General features: G+C 48.4%; 1 protein-coding gene across 2 annotated transcripts in view; it reads right to left on the reverse strand.

Moving 5' to 3' along the window:
* The window catches only part of LOC110531177 (cadherin EGF LAG seven-pass G-type receptor 3), a 53,402-nt gene that overhangs the window by 13,789 nt on the left and 19,613 nt on the right, over nt 1–20,000 (reverse strand). For both annotated transcript variants that reach the window (XR_016483278.1, XM_036987990.2), the window contains exons 3-20: nt 19,286–19,574; nt 15,882–16,104; nt 12,825–12,940; nt 12,639–12,727; nt 11,873–12,030; nt 10,694–10,857; nt 10,399–10,524; nt 9,632–9,801; nt 8,995–9,180; nt 8,049–8,159; nt 7,755–7,923; nt 5,746–5,887; nt 4,009–4,129; nt 2,541–2,724; nt 2,262–2,363; nt 1,931–2,025; nt 1,617–1,826; nt 1,194–1,377 (exon numbers count right to left, since the gene is read on the reverse strand). Coding sequence is in view for 1 of the 2 variants with exons in the window: in XM_036987990.2 (XP_036843885.2) it covers nt 1,194–1,377; nt 1,617–1,826; nt 1,931–2,025; nt 2,262–2,363; nt 2,541–2,724; nt 4,009–4,129; nt 5,746–5,887; nt 7,755–7,923; nt 8,049–8,159; nt 8,995–9,180; nt 9,632–9,801; nt 10,399–10,524; nt 10,694–10,857; nt 11,873–12,030; nt 12,639–12,727; nt 12,825–12,940; nt 15,882–16,104; nt 19,286–19,574 (2,839 nt within the window). In the remaining variant the exon portion in view is untranslated. The remainder of the gene's footprint in view (nt 1–1,193; nt 1,378–1,616; nt 1,827–1,930; nt 2,026–2,261; nt 2,364–2,540; nt 2,725–4,008; nt 4,130–5,745; nt 5,888–7,754; nt 7,924–8,048; nt 8,160–8,994; nt 9,181–9,631; nt 9,802–10,398; nt 10,525–10,693; nt 10,858–11,872; nt 12,031–12,638; nt 12,728–12,824; nt 12,941–15,881; nt 16,105–19,285; nt 19,575–20,000) is intronic.

The raw sequence follows: 20,000 nt of genomic DNA on the forward strand, positions 1-20,000 counted from the left end.
GCATTGGCAAAAATATGTCAAACAATAATTCAAGTCAAAGTCAGTCGTCTGTCATTAGTGTACGGTTTTTACACTTGTTGTGGATACTTAGTTGTTCCTGCCAAAACCAGAACTTAGATGTAGACACACTGTAGTTCACAGGATTTTCGCTTACTTTTTTACACAGAAAATGGACTAGGCGGCCTACTTGACCTGGCATGGATTGACTACTTGACCTAGCATGGATTGACTACTTGACCTTGCATGGTTTGACTACTTGACCTGGCATGGATTGACTACTTGACCTTGCATGGATTGACTACTTGACCTGGCATGGATTGACTACTTGACCTGGCATGGATTGACTACTTGACCTTGCATGGATTGACTACTTGACCTTGCATGGATTGACTACTTGACCTGGCATGGATTGACTACTTGACCTTGCATGGATTGACTACTTGACCTTGCATGGATTGACTACTTGACCTTACATGGATTGACTACTTGACCTTGCATGGATTGACTACTTGACCTGGCATGGATTGACTACTTGACCTGGCATGGATTGACTACTTGACCTTGCATGGATTGACTACTTGACCTTGCATGGATTGACTACTTGACCTGGCATGGATTGACTACTTGACCTTGCATGGATTGACTACTTGACCTTGCACGGATTGACTACTTGACCTTACATGGATTGACTACTTGACCTTGCATGGATTGACTACTTGACCTTGCATGGATTGACTACTTGACCTTGCATGGATTGACTACTTGACCTTGCATGGATTGACTACTTGACCTTGCATGGATTGACTACTTGACCTTGCATGGATTGACTACTTGACCTTGCATGGATTGACTACTTGACCATGCATGGATTGACTACTTGACCTTGCATGGATTGACTACTTGACCTTGCATGGATTGACTACTTGACCTTGCATGGATTGACTACTTGACCTTGCATGGATTTGACTACTTGACCTTGCATGGATTGACTACTTGACCTTGCATGGATTGACTACTTGACCTTGCATGGATTGACTACTTGACCTTGCATGGATTGACTACTTGACCTTGCAAATAAACAAGGAACAACCACTCAATCCAGAGAGTTAGACCTTACTTGACACAATGTACTGAGCACACCACATACAAAGGGAAAGACAGCAGCCTGTTGCTCCCTGGGGGCGGTGACTCACCGATGTTGGGGGCAACCAGGGCCACTGGGTTCAGGTAGGTGAGCTTCATGTTCTGGGCCAGCGTCTGGGCATACTGCTCCAGCAGGTCAGCCAGCCCCCCTGCCCCTCCCTGGACCTGGCTCTGGGCCCGCCACAACCCTGCACTGTCTGGACCCAGCACCGCACTGCAGCCCCGCAGAAGATTCTGGAGACAGGGGGGGGGGGGGGGGGGGGAGTTTGAGATAAAGGGAGAAAAAAGGCGAAGTAGACCATGTTAATTGCACAGTTGGTGAGGTGGAGACACATCATATGAGAGTAGATCAGATTCAGATCCTAAAACACACACACACACAGAGACAGACAGACAGACAGACAGACCAATAAAACTAAATTTTCCAAACTCGACTGACGTGCTTTACGGGCACGTTGCCGGGCAACCCTTACCTCGTTGAAGTGTGCGTCCTGGGTGGCGGTCAGGCCGAAGCCTGTCTGCAGACTCTCAAAGGTCAACAGGCGGGACAGTAGCCGCTCTGCAATCTGAATGTCATTGCCATAGAGACGTGGTGTGGCTTCAGTGACATCACGGAGCTGGTGGGCCAGTTTCTTCTCGATAATGGTGCTGAGCTCTGTCTCGTTCCGCTCCACCGACTCCAGCTACACACACACACACACACACACACACACACACTTTATTAGACACCATTCCATCATTTACAGTTCCGATCAGTATTAGCAATTGGGTAGCAGAGTATTTGTACCGCTGCATTGAGCTCCACAAAGGGAGGAGAGGTACAGTTGTAGAGATCCGGCTCCAGCCAGCCCCTTTCCACATCACAGTGTCTGACAGCAGCACCTGGAGAGAACAGACACAGTCAGATACTGTACATACTGATACCTGTATAACAGATCCACAACACTAAAAAACAACAGTGGGTGGGGGTACTTTCAAACACTATACTAGCTTTCAAAGGAATGGGGTGTCCCACTCTCTCATCTTTCCTTCTTTCCTTCTTTGGAAGACTCAGGAATGATACTATCTACAGATATCCAGTTAACTACAGTGAATGTGGAGAAGGTTGAGGGACTGACCCACAGATCCTTTAGGACAAGGTACGGCTGCTGGCAGGTTGAACTTAGTCCTGGGCCACCAGATCCCCTGGGTGATGCTCTTAGGACAGCCGTCATAAATGACTAACACAGAGAGAGGGGGGGGGGGGGGGCAAACAGAGTGTTAGTATACTCAATATCATCGAGAGGAATAAGGGAATCCGAGAACCAGGAAGCACAGAGAAGATGTGAGAGGAGACATGGGAGGAAGAGAGAGAGAGAGGATCACAGGTAAGGAGGAGAGGAAACGCTCTGTCTTACCATCGCAGCCCGTCTGTGTGACCTCGGCAAAGGGGTTGTCGCACATGTTGCACTGTCGACCAATCACGCCAGCCCGACACGGGCACTGGCCACTCTCTGGGTCACATGACCGGGAGAAGGAGCCCACAGGGTAGCAGTCACACGGCAGGCAGGATTCACTGCCTCGTGGGCGGTAGTGGAACTCCTGACACACACACACAGATATATATACACAGAGAGACAGACAGACAGACACACACACACACACACACAAATATATACACACAGAGAGACAGACACACACACATATATATATACACAGAGAGACAGACAGACACACACACACACACACACACACACACAAATATATACACACAGAGAGACAGACACACACACAGATATATATACACACAGAGAGACAGACACACACACACACAGATATATATACACACAGAGAGACAGACACACACACACACACACATATATATATATACACAAAGAGACAGACAGACACACACACACACACAGACAGATAGATAGACACACCGACACACAGACAGAGACACACACATAAAGACACACACACACACACACAAAGAGATAGACACACACAGACGGAGATAGAGACAAACAGGCCACAGATACGCACAGACACACACATTCAGACCAAAGACAAGCACATCCAAATGGACACAAAGGACAGACAAAGCAAAGTCACAGACATATACAGGCATAGACATTTACATAGATATTTACATATTCATTTACATAAACATTTACATACACATTTACATAGACCACAGACAGACAAACACAGAAACGCACAAACATACACACACATTTGTATCACACAGAAAAGAGAGAAAGAGGGAGACACACAGAGACGTGGGACAGACAAACACAAAAAAAGACAGATAAAAATATTGTCAGGCGAGCATTTCGGAATACCAGCACGTAAGCACGTACAATTGCGTAAAAGAGCAATTCATCACTTGAATTATGTGAAGAAAAACACATGGAAAACTACAGTTAAAGACAGGGTACTACTGAACGTCAACGACACGTGCTTCTCTCCTGTTCTTGAGAAAGGATGTAAGATGGGCTCGCTGTGGGGAGGGGGTATGATGGATAAGGGGGTGTCTGTTGGCGTTAAGAGTGTTAAAGGCTAATGGGGTGCGTTCAGATTAACAAGAGGAAGCTGCTGATGAGGCCTCTTAAAATAGTGCTTGTTTGACAACATCGTCGGCTTAGAGCTAGGATCAGTATCAAGGATTAGAGATTAAGGTCACGAACAGGGATTACGGGTTAGGCCGGGGTTACAGCTCAGAGTTGATTAGAAAACAATAGGTAAGGCCGATGACAGGACTGCCGGGGCATGTAAGAGCATGGATCAGTGCCTGGGGGGGGGGGGTTACGATATGAGTTGATTATCAGTACGAGTAGTTACTGCTGATATGAGCGAGTGTGTGTGCCACAGCGAGCAAGTCACCTTGCAGTGGCATTGGCCGCTGGTCTTGTTGCAGTCGGGGTCCAATCCTTTACTGGCGTCACAGTGGCAGGGCCCACATGTTGGAGAGCCCCACCAACCACGTGGACATTGGTGGTCAATCCTATACACACACACCGCACACACGCACAAACACACATACAGTAAAACACACAAACACACAGTGAAACACACACACATGCAGTCAAAAAAAATTTATTTTCCTGTGTTTTGTATAGATATTGAACAAAAATATAAATGCAACATGTAAAGTGTTGGTTTCATGAGCTGAAATAAAAGATCCCAGAAATGTTCCATTCGCACAAAAAGCTTATTTCTCAAAAACTGTTGTGCACAAATGTGTTTACATCCCTGTGAGTGAGCATTTATACTTTGCCACGATAATCCATCCACCTGACAGGTGTGGCATATCAAGAAGCTGATTAAACAGCATGATCATTACACAGGTGCACATTGTGCTGGGGACAATAAAAGGCCACTCTAAAATGTCCAGGACCTCCACATCCGGCTTCTTCAACTGCGGAATCTTCTGAGACCAGCCACCCGGACAGCTGATGAAACTGAGGACTACTTCTGTCTGTAACAATGCCCTTTTGTTGGAAAAAACTAATTCTGATCGGCTGGGCATGGCTCGCCTGTGGGTGGGAGCCCATGGCTGCGCCCCTGCCCAGTCATGTGAAATCCATAGATTAGGACCTAATGAAATCATTTCAATTGACTGATTTCCTTGTATGAACTGTAACTCAGTAGAAGAGTTCAACTTGTTGCATGTTGCGTTTATATCAGTGAAAGAGCTGTTTGAAAAGCGCCTGGAATTTCAGCCTGTTTTGATCAGACAGGGTTTTGGCCTGTCTGGTGACATCACCATGCGGTAAATTAGTCAATAGACCAATAAGAAAGAGAGTTCCTAACCTCTCTGCCAATAACAGTCCGTTTTCCGTTTCCCCTCCCCACTCAGGCCACTCCCAGACAGTCCTAGCAAAATTCTTATTTGAGAAATTGCTCTTCGCTAAAAGAAGTTATTTTGGTTTCTTTTTAATAACCATTTGAATTGACAACAGTCACAATGAGATACTTAAACGGTTAATATTGGATATTGCGACAAAACAGCTGCATTGGGCCTTTAAAAGTGTCAGTTCTTTTCAGTCTGCTATACAGGCCACAGTGTACATCCCAGAGCACATCACAGTACCTGGATCAAAGGGAATGGGGCAGAGGAAAGATTTGACACCGAAAGCTGGGAGGGATTTCACATGGGGGCGGGGGGGGTGATGCCCGGGTCACAGATATATACACTGTGTTTTATCATCACAGATAAACGTAAGTCTTCTCTTATCCTCTCCTGTGGATTAGGGCATATGTGTGTGGGGGGGGGGGGGGGGGGGCGGACAACAAACGCCACTTTGACAGAGCAGAGCACCGCCGAACACTGCTTCAGCCTCAGGCTCTGCTGCGGTGTACCGTTGCGAACATTAGAAACACAGAGAGGCATTTGGAGTTCGGTCATACTGCCGGGCCTCCGTCACTGAACGTCTCCACAAGTCACAGGTGTATAATACTACGTTAACAGCTAGTTGATTTATAGTTGATGTGAGGTTGACTCACTGACCTGTGCTGACATTACCGGCCGTTGGGGTTGATCTACAGTTGCCCCATGGTTGATGAATAGTTGCTGTAGTATGGTTGATCTATAGTTGTATGTACGGTTGACAGACTGACCTGTGCTGACAATACTGTCCGTAGTGGTTGTCTCCACAGTCGCAGATGTATCCGTGGGATGAGCTGGGCTTCCTGTGGCACTGGGCATTGTTCTCACATGGGTTCAGCTGGCACGCGTCTTTGCAGCCCTTACCATAGAAACCTACCACACACACACACACACACACACACACACAGTCATTACCATGGGAACACACACACAGGCGTTATAAACCTAGAACACACCCACATCTTAATACAAAAAAAACAGTCCTTTGAAAAGAACCATTGAAGCCTAAAACAGGCAGAAAGCTCTGGACATTCGTGCATTTATGGATTGTACACGCAACAATGGCTTTCACACAAAACAGACATAGCGTTTACAGACCATAGCCCTCGCTATAGAAACCTATAGAAAACCAACAGCAGAACCACAGAGCCATACATACAGCCCACAAAATCCATGGTGTTTCACTGTTTGTTTTCTAGGCACTGATATTTCTGACGATATCAGTGCATCAAGGAAGTCAATATTAAGCGGCCATCGTCCCAATAGAGCTCTTCTGACACCATTTTTTTTGTACACCAGATAGAAGAGCGGAAAAGAATCTCCCCATAGAACCAGGTGAGTGCTTCTTCAAAAATAAGTCCCTGGCAAAGACTCCTGCGCCTATTACACCACGTCCTTGAACTCGACCATGTAAGGATAAGACCATGTAAGAAACGGACAAAAGACGAAGACGTTGGCCTTGGTCAACGTGCACACAATGACACTGTCCTGGCGGCGGGAAGCTACTGGAGTCTTAAAGCCTGCATTTTGGGAAATGGTTCACGTGTTCTCTGACTACGGAGGTGTAGCTTTTACCCCAGCCATCACAGTGGCTCTAGGTCGATACAACTGAATCTGTCGAAAGAAACACATTTTTATTGCGCCTAATTATCCTGTGCATGGTAACACGGAAACAGGCAAACACACACACACACATTCACACACACTAGCCGCCTCACACAGCACCACGCTGACAGCAGATGTCCTTGTGTCAGTGCCCTGTGTGTGTGTGTGTGTGTGAGTGAGCGTGTGCGTGTGCGTGTGTGTGTGTGTGAGTGAGTGCGCGTGCGTGCGTGCGTGTGTGTGTGTGAGCGTGTGTGTGTGTGTGTGTGCGTGAGTGAGCGTGTGCGTGTACGTGTGTGTGAGTGAGTGAGTGAGTGCGCGTGCATGCGTGCGTGCGTGCGTGCGTGTGTGTGTGAGCGTATGTGTGTGTGTGTGTGTGAGTGAGCGTGTGCGTGTGCGTGTGTGTGAGTGAGTGAGTGAGTGGGTGCGCGTGCATGCATGCGTGCGTGCGTGCGTGTGTGTGTGAGCGTGTGTGCGTGTGTGCGTGCGTGTGTGTGTCTGTATAGTACATAGCGTGTGAACAGTGCTGTAAATGTTCTGAGCCGGAGGCATTGAGCTAATTCAACAGGCGTTGCAGTGCCACCGTACTGCCGTCACACTGGCTCACAGCCAAAGATGAGAGGGAATTATTCAGAGCACCTCTGGTATGATAAAACTTTGATTTGTCTTCCCTGACACCCATTGGCCTGTTTGGATCTTTAATGCTCATTTGGCTAATGAAAGCCATCGCTGCGGTACGTATCCACAGCAGCGCCGTCTCAGCCATCTCCGACAAACCCACTTGCGTGTGCACTGTGTTTGACTATATCTCTTTGTTGCCACACTGCACAAACAGGGAGGGGTCGTTTGTGTTGGATGGCGCTGAAGGGATTTCTGAGCTTCTCCATTTCCTCCCCCCCCCACGGCGCTCATTGCTTCCTCTCTCACTCTCTCCCTCTCTTGTTCTCCCACCCCCCCCCCCCCCGCTCTTTCTTCATCACACCTTCTAGCAAATGTTCTTTCCCTTTTAAGTCGTCTCACTTTGTAGTTTTGTACAATTTGCCGACAGAGGGATTAAATGAGGTCCTTTCACAAATGCCAAATGCCTGCACAGACACAGACTCCACAGGCTCACAAACTCCCTCTTGAAGTATCTTACCTGGTTCGCAGAGACAGGTGTGGCGTTCCCAATCATCACTACAGCGGCTGTAGGGCGGGCAGGGGGAGGAGACACAGGGGTTGCCAACGCTACAGCCCGTCTCCACTTTGACAGCCTTGGAGGGGCGGGGCAGGAGCGGGGCGTCCGGTCGTACCCCCAAACGAACCCCCTGACAACACAGACGAAATGGGTGTCAAACAGAATCTTGTAAGAGCATAGACCATTATACCATACATGCTAACACAAAAAGTCTATAAGAGTCCCAAAAATAATTCTGGACAGTGGTTAAGATACCTGGACGCAGCCCCGTATCCCATTCTGCACCTCCCCCGAGCCCAGGACTCCGCCTACATGAAGGTGTTTCACCTTCAGCCCATGGATCTCATTCCCCACTATCACTGTGCCCTGGGAGACAGGGAAGAGAGAGAGATAAATAGAGAGGGAGAGAGAGAGAGAGAGAGAGAGGGAGACAGTGAGAGAGAGAGAGTGAGAGAGAGAGAGAGAGAGAGAGAGAGAGAGAGAGACAGTGAGAGAGAGAGAGTGAGAGAGAGAGAGAGAGAGAGTGATGAAGATAAAGAGGGGGAGAGAGAGAGAGAGAGAGAGAGAGAGAGATGAGAGAGAGAGGGATGAGAGAGGGATGAGAGAGAGAGGGAGAGAGAGAGAGAGAGAGAGAGAGAGAGAGAGAGAGGGAGAGAGAGAGAGAGAGAGAGAGAGAGAGAGGGATGAGAGGGAGAAGAGATCAGTCAGTCCGTTTACAGACGCTCTTATTCAGAATGACAGTCAGTGCTTACACCTAGATGTAGTTAGAGAAAGAGAGGGAGAAAAGACTGAATAAGTGGGAGAAAAGAACAGAATAGACAGAAAGGACTGGACAGGTTCAGGGATAGAAAGAGTGACAGACACAAAATGATTCGATAGAAGGCAAGTGACGAGCACAGGAGAGCTCATAAAAGAGCGCAAAAAGTGTGTGTGTGGGGTGGTACATTGTAGTCAATATTTACAAAACCCAGGTTTTAATACCAGCAGTGGGCAGACAGAGCATAGCCAGGCAGAGAGCCAGTACACTGGCTTTAGAATTGGATGTTGGGATTAATGACCTACAGGATTACAAAGAGCGATAGGGCCTTGTTGTGTCACCCTTAGGCGCAGACCCAGGATCAGTTTACCCCTCCCCCAAATGAAGCCTCACCCATTAAATCTGATTTCAGAGCAGTGAGTATGGACAATGTGGGACTCTCACCTGGAAGAGGCCGAAGTCGAGGCGGACAGTAGCCACGTAGCGCGTCTCCCTCCCGCTGCGGACGTCTCGGAGCTCCAGCTGCAGGTCGTGCCAGCGCCCGTCGCTCACCTGCACCTGGTCCAGACGCAGACGCACTGGCCGCGTCGACCCCTTGGTCACTGAGAACACCAGCTGACCACTCACCAGCTGCCACGGCAACACAGGTACATTGGTGAATACACAGAGTGACCCACATGTAGATGCACACACTGTATTAACATAGCATGGTTTGGAGTCCCCCCTGCAGGTTGGTATTACTACAACATAAACTGACGGACAGGCGGACAGACGGACAGACAGGCAGACAGATGGACAGACAGACGGACAGACAGGCAGACAGACGGACAGACGGACAGATGGACGGACAGGCGGACAGACGGACAGACGGACGGACAGACAGGCGGACAGACGGACAGACAGGCAGACAGACGGACAGACGGACAGATGGACAGATGGACGGACAGACGGACAGGCGGACAGACAGGCAGGCAGGCAGGCAAGCAGGCAGACAGGCAGACAGACAGACAGACAGACAGACAGACAGACAGACAGACAGAGATAAACTAGTGCATGTAAGGCAGCACAGGCGTGTAGAGACCTGGAAGACCAGGCTGGTGTACTGTCCGGCCTGTGCCTGCAGCAGGGTGCCCTCCCTGGCCCGCGTCCTAAACACCAGCCCCAGGTACCAGGGAGTGGAGATGGTCACGTCATTCTTCAGGTCCCACCAGAGGGCACTGTTTCCCAGGAAACGATGTGGGTGGGGCATCACTTTAGGGGGGGGGGGGGGGGGGGAGAAGGACTAGAGTCAGTGAGATGTGTGAGTGTACTGTAGGTGTTCATCACAGGAGGTTGGTGGCACCTCAATTCGGGAGGACGGGCTTGTGGTGACGCCTGGAGTGGAATCATTGGAATGGCATCAAATACATCAAGCACATGGTTTCTGTGTGTTTGATGCCATTCCATTCGCTCCGTTCCAACCATTATTATCATATGTGAGAAAAGCCTATACTGGATACATATCGGGACTTTGGTTGAGCTACGACCGGAAGTGACTTTTCAGAGCAGATAAGGAGAGCATTTTAGGTAAACCGAACCCTTTTCTTGACCTAATTCTCCTAACCTGCTAGGTTAATTCTCCTAACCTTCCTTCTAGGTTAATTCTCCTAACCTGCTAGGTTAATTCTCCTAACCGGCTAGGTTAATTATCCTAACCTGCTAGGTTAATTCTCCTAACCTGCTAGGTTAATTCTCCTAACCTGCTAGGTTAATTCTCCTAACCTGCTACGAAAAAGTCAATTATGGTCATAGCTGCATCGAAGTGGCATGTTTTTAAGGAATCTCGATAAGTTTCAGTGTGTTTCTCACCATGGCTGCAGTCCTTCCCTCCAAAACCTAGGGGGCAGTCACATGAGAATGTCTCCCAACTCACTCGGCAAGTTCCTCCATTCTGACACGGGTTGGATTTACAGAAGGGCGACTTGGCACTGCAGCCTATCAGAACCGGAGAAGACAACCACGTTAAACAAGCTTCCTGTACATCAGAGGTGAATCCTAATTTCCACTTCAGTAGCATTTTCACTTCAGCAATGCATGACTAAGATGACACTTTAATGAGGTGAATGTTAGGAATGACCTCACAGTGTGGAACAACCATACAGACCGGGTAGGGTTCCGTTGTTAGCGATGTATCCAGCCAGGTCCAAAAGACTGTTGTCGATGTGGAGGTCTTTCATACAGCCGATAAACTCTCGGGTGTGGAACGGAAAATTATCTGGCGTGTTGGGCACTCCGCCCAAAAACAAGGGACCGGTGAGATCAAGAGATCTGAGGAGGAGAAATGGAGAGAGAGAGAGAGAGAGAGAGAGAGAGAGAGAGAGAGAGAGAGAGAGAGAGAGAGAGAGAGAGAGAGGGAGAGAGAGAGAGAGACAGAGAGAGTGAGAGAGACACAGAGAGTGAGAGAGAGAGAGACAGAGAGAGAGTGAGAGAGACACAGAGAGTGAGAGAGACACAGAGAGAGAGAGAGAGAGAGAGAGAGAGAGAGAGAGACAAAGAGACAAAGAGAGAGAGACAGAGAGAGAGAGAGACAGAGAGAGAGAGACACAGAGAGAGAGAGAGAGAGAGAGAGAGAGAGAGAGAGAGAGAGAGAGAACAGACAGACAGATAGAGAGTGAGTGAGAGAGAGACAGACAGACAGACAGATGGAAGAGAAGAGCACAGCATTATTAGATGTTGCCCTTGTACTTTCCTCAGGACTTACAGAGCACAGCAGCAGTGATGTGGTGACTTGTCAAGTCTAGACAGGAAGAAGAGGCTTAAGTGGCAATGCTGAATGGTTCACCCTGACACTGACTTGCAAGTGACGCATACAGTCACAGTTTGAGACTGTTTGAGGTTGTGGACAGGTGTCTTTTATACTGATAACAAGTTCAAACAGGTGCCATTAATACGGGTAACGAGTGGAGGACAGAGGAACCTCTTAAAGAAGAAGTTACAGGTCTGTGAGAGCCAGAAATCTTGCTTGTTTGTAGGTGACCAAATATTTATTTTCCACCATAATTTGCAAATAAATTCATTAAAAATGATTTTCTGGATTTTTTTTTCTCATTTTGTCTGTCATAGTTGAAGTGTACCTATGATGAAAATTACAGGCTCTCTCATCTTTTTTAATGGGAGAACTTGCACATTGGTGGCTGACTAAATACTTTTTTGCCCCACTGTACGTGTGTGTGTCTGTGTGTCTGTGTGTGTATGAGAGAGAGAGAGAGAGAGAGAGAGAGAGAGAGAGAGAGAGAGAGAGAGAGAGAGAGAGAGAGAGAGAGAGAGAGAGAGAGAGACTCACTTCTTGGAGCTGGTCTGCTTGCCCTGAGCAGCACAGCTGTAGTTGCCGAGCTGTGTTCCGAAGCGCAGCGACACGGCTGTGTCACAGTCATCCACACTGACCACCGCCACCTTCTCATCAGACGGACCCTGAGCCTCCCCGCTCACACTGCGCTTGGGCTGGGGCAAAGACAGGGACAGTGAAATATAACACACACACACACAGAACACACACACACACACACCCCAAAACACCCTGCTGTACTCTTGCTGCTTGTGCTGAAACAACAGAGATATAAACACAGTACACAGACGAGTGTGTTGTCGGAGGTGTCTACGACGGCGCTGCAGGGGAGAGGAGCCTTTTCACCACCTCCTGACCAATTCTGCTATATTGTGTGTTTGTATTTTATTTTCTGATCTTAACTTGGTTTTGCATTCCTGTGTGTATTTATTCCTTGTGTTATTGTTTGCTCTATTATTTTTTCTACGTTTCTCTCGGCGTTGTTGGGAAGCGAGCGCTTCGCTGTTGGTCTAGGCTCAGAATGATTTGATTTGATTTGAGAAAGGGGGACGACAGCTTGACACACGAAGGAACGCGGCCACTGCGCCTGGACTAAGATGGCGGGGGGGGGGGGGGGGGGGGGGACTCGCAGGGCTGACAGAAAGTGGAGAAGCGAAGAAAATGTAAACAAGTGCATGGTATGTGCAGCAGAGACACAGACACACACACACACACACCACACACACACACACACACACACACACACACACACACTGAGATTCACCTTGTTGTAGTAGTGGATGTGGACAGTGTGCCAGTTGCCATCGGCTACGCCCCCAGGTAGAAAGGGGCTCACCTGAGTGGACGATTCACCTGGGGACAGATAGGTCAGAGGTCACACTCAAAACCAGGGTTTCACCTACCATTATACAGATTGGACACACACACACACACACATATATACACCCACCTGTGGAGTACTTGAGCACCACCTGGCCCTCCAGGATCTCCAGAGCCAGGAAGTCGTGTTTCTCGTTGAAGCGTCCGTTGTAGAAGAGGAGGCCACTGTTCTCCAGGGTGGCGAAGCTGTAACACACCACCGCCATGCCAGGGCGCTGTGAGTTAAAGCCATCCCTCGCACATCCACCCCAGGAACCAGGCCAGACCCCAAACCAGACTTCTTGTCCATTTGCATGGGTGAAATACTAGGCTTTTTATGTTAACAGGGATGATGTGGTGTCAGCCCCCCCCCCCCCCCCCCGGTGTGTAAGCTCTACTACACTGTGCTCTACACGTGGTACCGTATAAGACTGTAAGTGTCACTCCACTGCAAATCTCTACTGCAAGGCTATATGAGTGTGTGCTAGAATATAGTAGTATATAATAGTAGTATATAATAGTAGTATATAATAGTAGTATATAATAGTAGTATATAATAGTCGTATATAATAGTAGTATATGATAAAATATCCGTTCCAGTGGACCTCTGAGTCATACGATTTAGTTACACCTGAGATCAGTACGAACAAGTACGAAAGTGTCCGCGCTCGCTACTGTAAGTCGCTGGATAAGAGCGTCGCCTAAATGAATCCAATGTAAATCACATTTATGACCACTTCTCCCTAGCAACCACCCTCTGACCAATCAGAACACGCCAAGGGGCCAGGACAGGTCCCAAGTGGGGCCAAAACGACAGATGAAAGAAAGAGCAGGAATTGGAGAAAAGCTGCTAAAAAGGCTATAAAGACTGATGGAAAACAAAGAGACAGAGAGAGAGTGATGAGAAAACAAAGAGACAGAGAGAGAGAGAGTGATGAGAAAACAGAGAGACAGAGAGAGAGAGTGATGAGAAAACAAAGAGACAGAGAGAGAGAGTGATGAGAAAACAGAGAGACAGAGAGAGAGAGAGTGATGAGAAAACAGAGAGACAGGGAGAGAGAGTGATGAGAAAACAGAGAGACAGGGAGAGAGAGTGATGAGAAAACAGAGAGACAGGGAGAGAGAGTGATGAGAAACAAAGAGACAGGGAGAGAGAGTGATGAGAAAACAGAGAGACAGGGAGAGAGAGTGATGAGAAAACAAAGAGACAGAGAGAGAGAGAGTGATGAGAAAACAAAGAGACAGAGAGAGAGAGAGTGACGAGAAAACAGAGAGACAGGGAGAGAGAGTGATGAGAAAACAGAGAGACAGGGAGAGAGAGTGATGAGAAAACAGAGAGACAGGGAGAGAGAGTGATGAGAAAACAAAGAGACAGAGAGAGAGAGAGTGATGAGAAAACAAAGAGACAGAGAGAGAGAGTGATGAGAAAACAAAGAGACAGAGAGAGAGTGATGAGAAAACAAAGAGACAGAGAGAGAGAGTGATGAGAAAACAGAGAGACAGGGAGAGAGAGTGATGAGAAAACAAAGAGACAGAGAGAGAGAGAGAGTGATGAGAAAACAAAGAGACAGAGAGAGAGAGTGATGAGAAAACAAAGAGACAGAGAGAGAGAGAGTGATGAGAAAACAAAGAGACAGAGAGAGAGAGTGAGAGAAAACAAAGAGACAGAGAGAGAGAGAGTGATGAGAAAACAAAGAGACAGAGAGAGAGAGAGAGTGATGAGAAAACAAAGAGACACAGAGAGAGAGAGTGATGACAAAACAAAGAGACACAGAGAGAGAGAGTGATGAGAAAACAATAGAGACAGAGAGAGAGAGTGATGAGAAAACAAAGAGACAGAGAGAGAGAGAGTGATGAGAAAACAAAGAGACAGAGAGAGAGAGTGATGAGAAAACAAAGAGACAGAGAGAGAGAGAGAGTGCTGAGAAAACAAAGAGACAGAGGAGAGAGTGAGAGAGAGAGAGCGAGAGAGAGAGAGAGAGAGAGAGAGAGACAGAGAGAGAGAGAGAGAGAGAGAGAGGCAGAGAGAGAGAGAGAGAGAGAGAGAGAGAGAGAGACAGAGACAGAGAGAGAGGGGCAGAGAGAGAGAGAGAGAGAGAGAGATGAGAAAACAAAGAGACAGAGAGAGAGAGTGATGAGAAAACAAAGAGACACAGAGAGAGAGAGTGATGAGAAAACAAAGAGACAGAGAGAGAGAGTGATGAGAAAACAAAGAGACAGAGAGAGAGAGTGATGAGAAAACAAAGAGACAGAGAGAGAGAGTGATGAGAAAACAAAGACAGAGAGAGAGAGAGTGATGAGAAAACAAAGAGACAGAGAAGAGAGAGTGATGAGAAAACAAAGAGACACAGAGAGAGAGAGTGATGAGAAACAAAGAGACAGAGAGAGAGAGTGATGAGAAAACAAAGAGACAGAGAGAGAGAGTGATGAGAAAACAAAGAGACAGAGAGAGAGAGTGATGAGAAAACAAAGAGACAGAGAGAGAGAGAGTGATGAGAAAACAAAGAGACAGAGAGAGAGAGTGATGAGAAAACAAAGAGACAGAGAGAGAGAGTGATGAGAAAACAAAGAGACAGAGAGAGAGAGTGATGAGAAAACAAAGAGACAGAGAGAGAGAGAGTGATGAGAAACAAAGAGACAGAGAGAGAGAGTGATGAGAAACAAAGAGACAGAGAGAGAGAGTGATGAGAAAACAAAGAGACAGAGAGAGAGAGTGATGAGATAACAAAGAGACAGAGAGAGAGAGTGATGAGAAAACAAAGAGACAGAGAGAGAGAGAGTGATGAGAAAACAAAGAGACAGAGAGAGAGAGTGATGAGAAAACAAAAGAGACAGAGAGAGAGAGTGATGAGAAAAACAAAGAGACAGAGAGAGAGAGTGAGAGAGAGAGAGCGAGAGAGAGAGAGAGAGAGAGAGAGACAAGAGAGAGAGAGAGAGAGAGAGAGAGAGAGGCAGAGAGAGAGAGCGAGAGAGAGAGAGAGAGAGAGAGAGAGAGAGAGAGAGAGACAGAGAGAGAGAGGCAGAGAGAGAGAGAGAGAGAGAGAGACAGAGAGAGAGAGACAGTGAGAGAGAGGGAGAGACAGAGAGAGAGAGAGAGAGAGAGAGAGAGGGCGACGGGAAAAGAAAGAGAAAGATGTTGAGTCCTCACGTGAGAGAGATGGAGAGGTGGAATCTCTGGCGGAGGCCTCGGAACATGACAAAGGACTTGGGGGGGAAGGAGCGTGCGGGGACAGTGCAGTAGGGCCGCTCGCACCCTCCTGCGGGGCACTCACAGCGGAACCCCCCTCCAGACAGCTCCCTGCACGTCCCCCCATTCCGACACACCCCAGGGACACAGCGACCCTGACGCCTGTCCCACTCACACCGCTCGCCTGGGAAGGAGAGGGGGACACAGGTTACTATACATACAGACCATACACACAATACTGTACACTACAGCCCCAATCAATGCAAATACAGAAACCTAAAGTATGCGTGGTCCACATTGTAGCCCAACTATATGGACCATACAACAGGCATAAAACCAGAAACAAAGGACAATAAGCACAAATACAACCCTAATACGTCCATGAACAGAACCAGCGAATACAACATCCCAGCTAGAGCCATAGACTGCTCCAGCCGTTCTCACTGACAATGAGCTGGTGCATGAACACAGTGTGGGGATGAGCTGCCTTCAACTGCAGACACACTGCTCCTCCAAGCCTGCTGAGGTCCATGGAGACATGCTGATCATGTTAAACCTGCAGGTCTTTTGTACGGGCGGGCCTGATGTTGTCTCGGGGTTGGCACAGTGTTTGTGTTCAGCGTCGAGGCTCTACTGGGGTGAATGCAGCCACCGGCACTGGTTTAAAAAAAACAACCACTAGCCAGACAATTGTGCTTTGTGGCCGAGACTGCAGAGTGCCCTGTATGTTTCCTCACGCACGAATGGACACGCGCACAAACTGACTGACTGCACCCCCCGGTATGATGGGTAAGGCGTTAAAACAAGGGTTCTGCGCATAAAAGCATCAAGAGTTTTAAACGGCTTTCACCCCTCTTTCCTCCCTCCCCCCCTCCTCCCTCGTTTCTATTCCCCCGGACCCCCAGGCAGCAGCACTCACTGCCAGCTGGTCCTGCCAAACACACACCAACACTACAAATCACCCCCAGGACACACACACACACACACACCACCACCACCAAATTACATTATGTTTCTCTCGATCTTTCTCACACATGCACGCTCACACACACACACACACACACACACACACACGCACACACACACGCAAGCACACACACACTGATTTATTAATATTAAAATAAATAAACAGACATTAATAACCATTAATTATTTGTCTGGTGAGACAGACAGACAGACAGACAGACAGACAGACAGACAGACAGACAGACAGACAGACAGACCAGTGCTAAGATCGGCTCTTTCATCCACCCCGGCAAAGAAGGGAAGATTATTTTCACTTTGCTGACCCTCCTATCATTCTCTACTATACAAATCTGCACTCACTCAACACACTGACGGCCCACTCAGAGAAAGATAGGGAGCAGAGATCAGCTCCTACATTCATGTTCTCCACAGACGTACACGGATAAAGAGCAATTACTGTACAATTGCTCTCCCTAAGGTGAAAATATTGCACTTACGCTCTCCATTCTATCGGTGCCTCTCTAACTCGCTTTTCCACGGAAAAACTGAGCACTATTTCTGCTCTCCTCCCCCCTCTCCTCTCCCTATTTTCTTCTCCCCACGCCCCAGTCCATCCTGACTTCCCCTCTTCCTCCCTCGTTCCCTCATCCCTATTCCTGCACATCCGTAAAACAATCTTCCTATTGGCATCGATCCGTTTCTCCCGAGCTCTACTTTGAATCTCCCCCCCTGTGTTCTATTCCTCGCATTCTCTCTGTATATCTACTTTTCTCTCTCTCTCTCCAACTAATGCATTCACACCCCTTCCTTCACAGGATGTTTTATTCATCAAAGCGGTCGCTCCCCCTACGGCTCCTCAACCTACCCCTTCTTTTGCTACCACACATGGTACACAGAGGCAGTCTCTCTCTCTCTCTCTACCTCCGTCCTTCTGTCTCCCTCTACCTCCTTCCCTCTCACTTTCTCCCTGTCTCTCTCTGCCTCCCCCCCATCCATTTCTCTACCTCCTTCCCTACTCTCTCTCTCTACATCCTTCTTTCTCTCTCTGCCTCCTTACCTCTCTCTTTCCCTCTCAACACCCTACCCCTTCTCTCCCTTTCTCTGCCTGGCTCCGCTCGCTCTGCCTCCTTACCTCTCTCTTTCCCTCTCAACACCCTACCCCTTCTCTCCCTTTCTCTGCCTGGCTCCGCTCTCTCTGCCTCTTTACCTCTCTCTTTCCCTCTCAACACCCTACCCCTTCTCTCCCTTTCTCTGCCTGGCTCCGCTCTCTCTGCCTCCTTACCTCTCTCTTTCCCTCTCAACACCCTACCCCTTCTCTCCCTTTCTCTGCCTGGCTCCGCTCTCTCTGCCTCCTTACCTCTCTCTTTCCCTCTCAACACCCTACCCCTTCTCTCCCTTTCTCTGCCTGGCTCCGCTCTCTCTGCCTCCTTACCTCTCTCTTTCCCTCTCAACACCCTACCCCTTCTCTCCCTTTCTCTGCCTGGCTCCGCTCTCTCTGCCTCCTTACCTCTCTCTTTCCCTCTCAACACCCTACCCCTTCTCTCCCTTTCTCTGCCTGGCTCCGCTCTCTCTGCCTCAGATGCCCTTTCTCCTTCTTCCTATCTTACCTCCTCTCCCTGCCTTTATGTCCTCGTGTTACTCCTCTCCCTCTCTCCTTTATCGCTCTCTACCCCAAGTAGATCCTGTCCTTCCTCCCTATCTTTTATTAGTTCCCTGGACATCTTTCACTCTCTCAATATTAAATGCCTGTGTTAGTTGTCTGCAGTCCTTTGAAAACAACTCAGCGACTCTTCATTCCATCACAGGCGATACAGAAAATCATCAAAACCCTCCTCTCTATTTCCCATCAGTCTCTATTTTCTCTTTATCTTTGCAATTCTCTTTCTTCATCCCCCGGGATCTCTCTCTCGCTCTCTCTCTCTCTCTCTCTCTCTCTCTCTCTCTCTCTCTAAGTCTCCAACTTCCCTAAAGTCCACGATATAGCTGCATTCTCTCTCTCTCTCTCTCTCTCTCTCTCTCTCTCTCTCTCTCTCTCTCCTCTTCACTCATGAAAGAAAAGTGCTGGCTCACCTCAAGCTTTTTTTGATCTGGAATGAAAGAGGACATGAAACACCTCTAAAATATGCATGAAATCTATTCTCCATCATTTCCACCCTGAGAGTGTATTGCAGCTATTCCCAGGGGACACGAGCAGAGATGGGAAACCACGTGTAGTCCTGCATTCCTGTGAATGTGAGGATATACTACTACTCACTGGGACAAGCACACTCGTTTCATACACAGCAACAACAAAACACCACACAGACACAGCCAATCAGACAAACCACCCCAACCAACCCCCGGCCCTCACCCCCGCACCCACGAACAGCGACAAAACACCCATTAACTGTGTAGTCTACCGGTGTAGTCCTCTCTGCAGATGCAGGTGTAGCCTCCTTCCCTGCGAGCGCACACCCCTCCGTTGAAACAAGGGTTGGAGTAACACAGGTTGATCTCCGTCTCACAGTAGTCCCCAGTGAAGCCTGCGGGGCAGCGACAGCGCAGCCCGGCGATGGGGTGGATGGGCCGGAACAGGACGGAGGGAGAGGAGATGAAGGGAGCAGAGCTGTTGAAGCGAAGCACCGAGACGCACTTCATGTAGTTCTGACACGGCTCCCGCAGACACACGTTGTCATCGAAAGGAAGCACCTGCATTACAACACACACAGATGGTTTCTCTTCTCCGGACGGGTGGGAAAGGGAGTGAGTGAAAGAGAGAGAGAGAGAGAGAGAGAGAGAGAGAGAGAGGGAGAGAGGTCGAGAGAGAGAGAGAGAGAGAGAGAGAGAGGGAGGGAGAGAGGGCGAGAGAGAGAGAGAGAGAGAGAGAGAGGAGAGAAAAGAGAGAGACAGAGAGAGAGAGAGAGAGAGAGAGAGAGAGAGAGAGAGAGAAAGAGAGAGAGAGAGAAAAAGAGAGAGAAAAAGAGAGAGAGGGAAGAGAAAAGAGAGAGACAGAGAGAGAGAGAGAGCGAGAGAGAGAGAGAGAGAGAGAGAGGGGGGAGAAAGAGAGAGAAAGAGAGAGAGAAAAAGAGAGAGAAAAAGAGAGAGAGAGAGAGGGAAGAAAAAAGAGAGAGACAG

Source organism: Oncorhynchus mykiss, chromosome 9 (genome assembly GCF_057628025.1).
Source record: "Oncorhynchus mykiss isolate SJ-2025 chromosome 9, ASM5762802v1, whole genome shotgun sequence".
NCBI classification, from domain to species: Eukaryota; Metazoa; Chordata; class Actinopteri; order Salmoniformes; family Salmonidae; genus Oncorhynchus; species Oncorhynchus mykiss.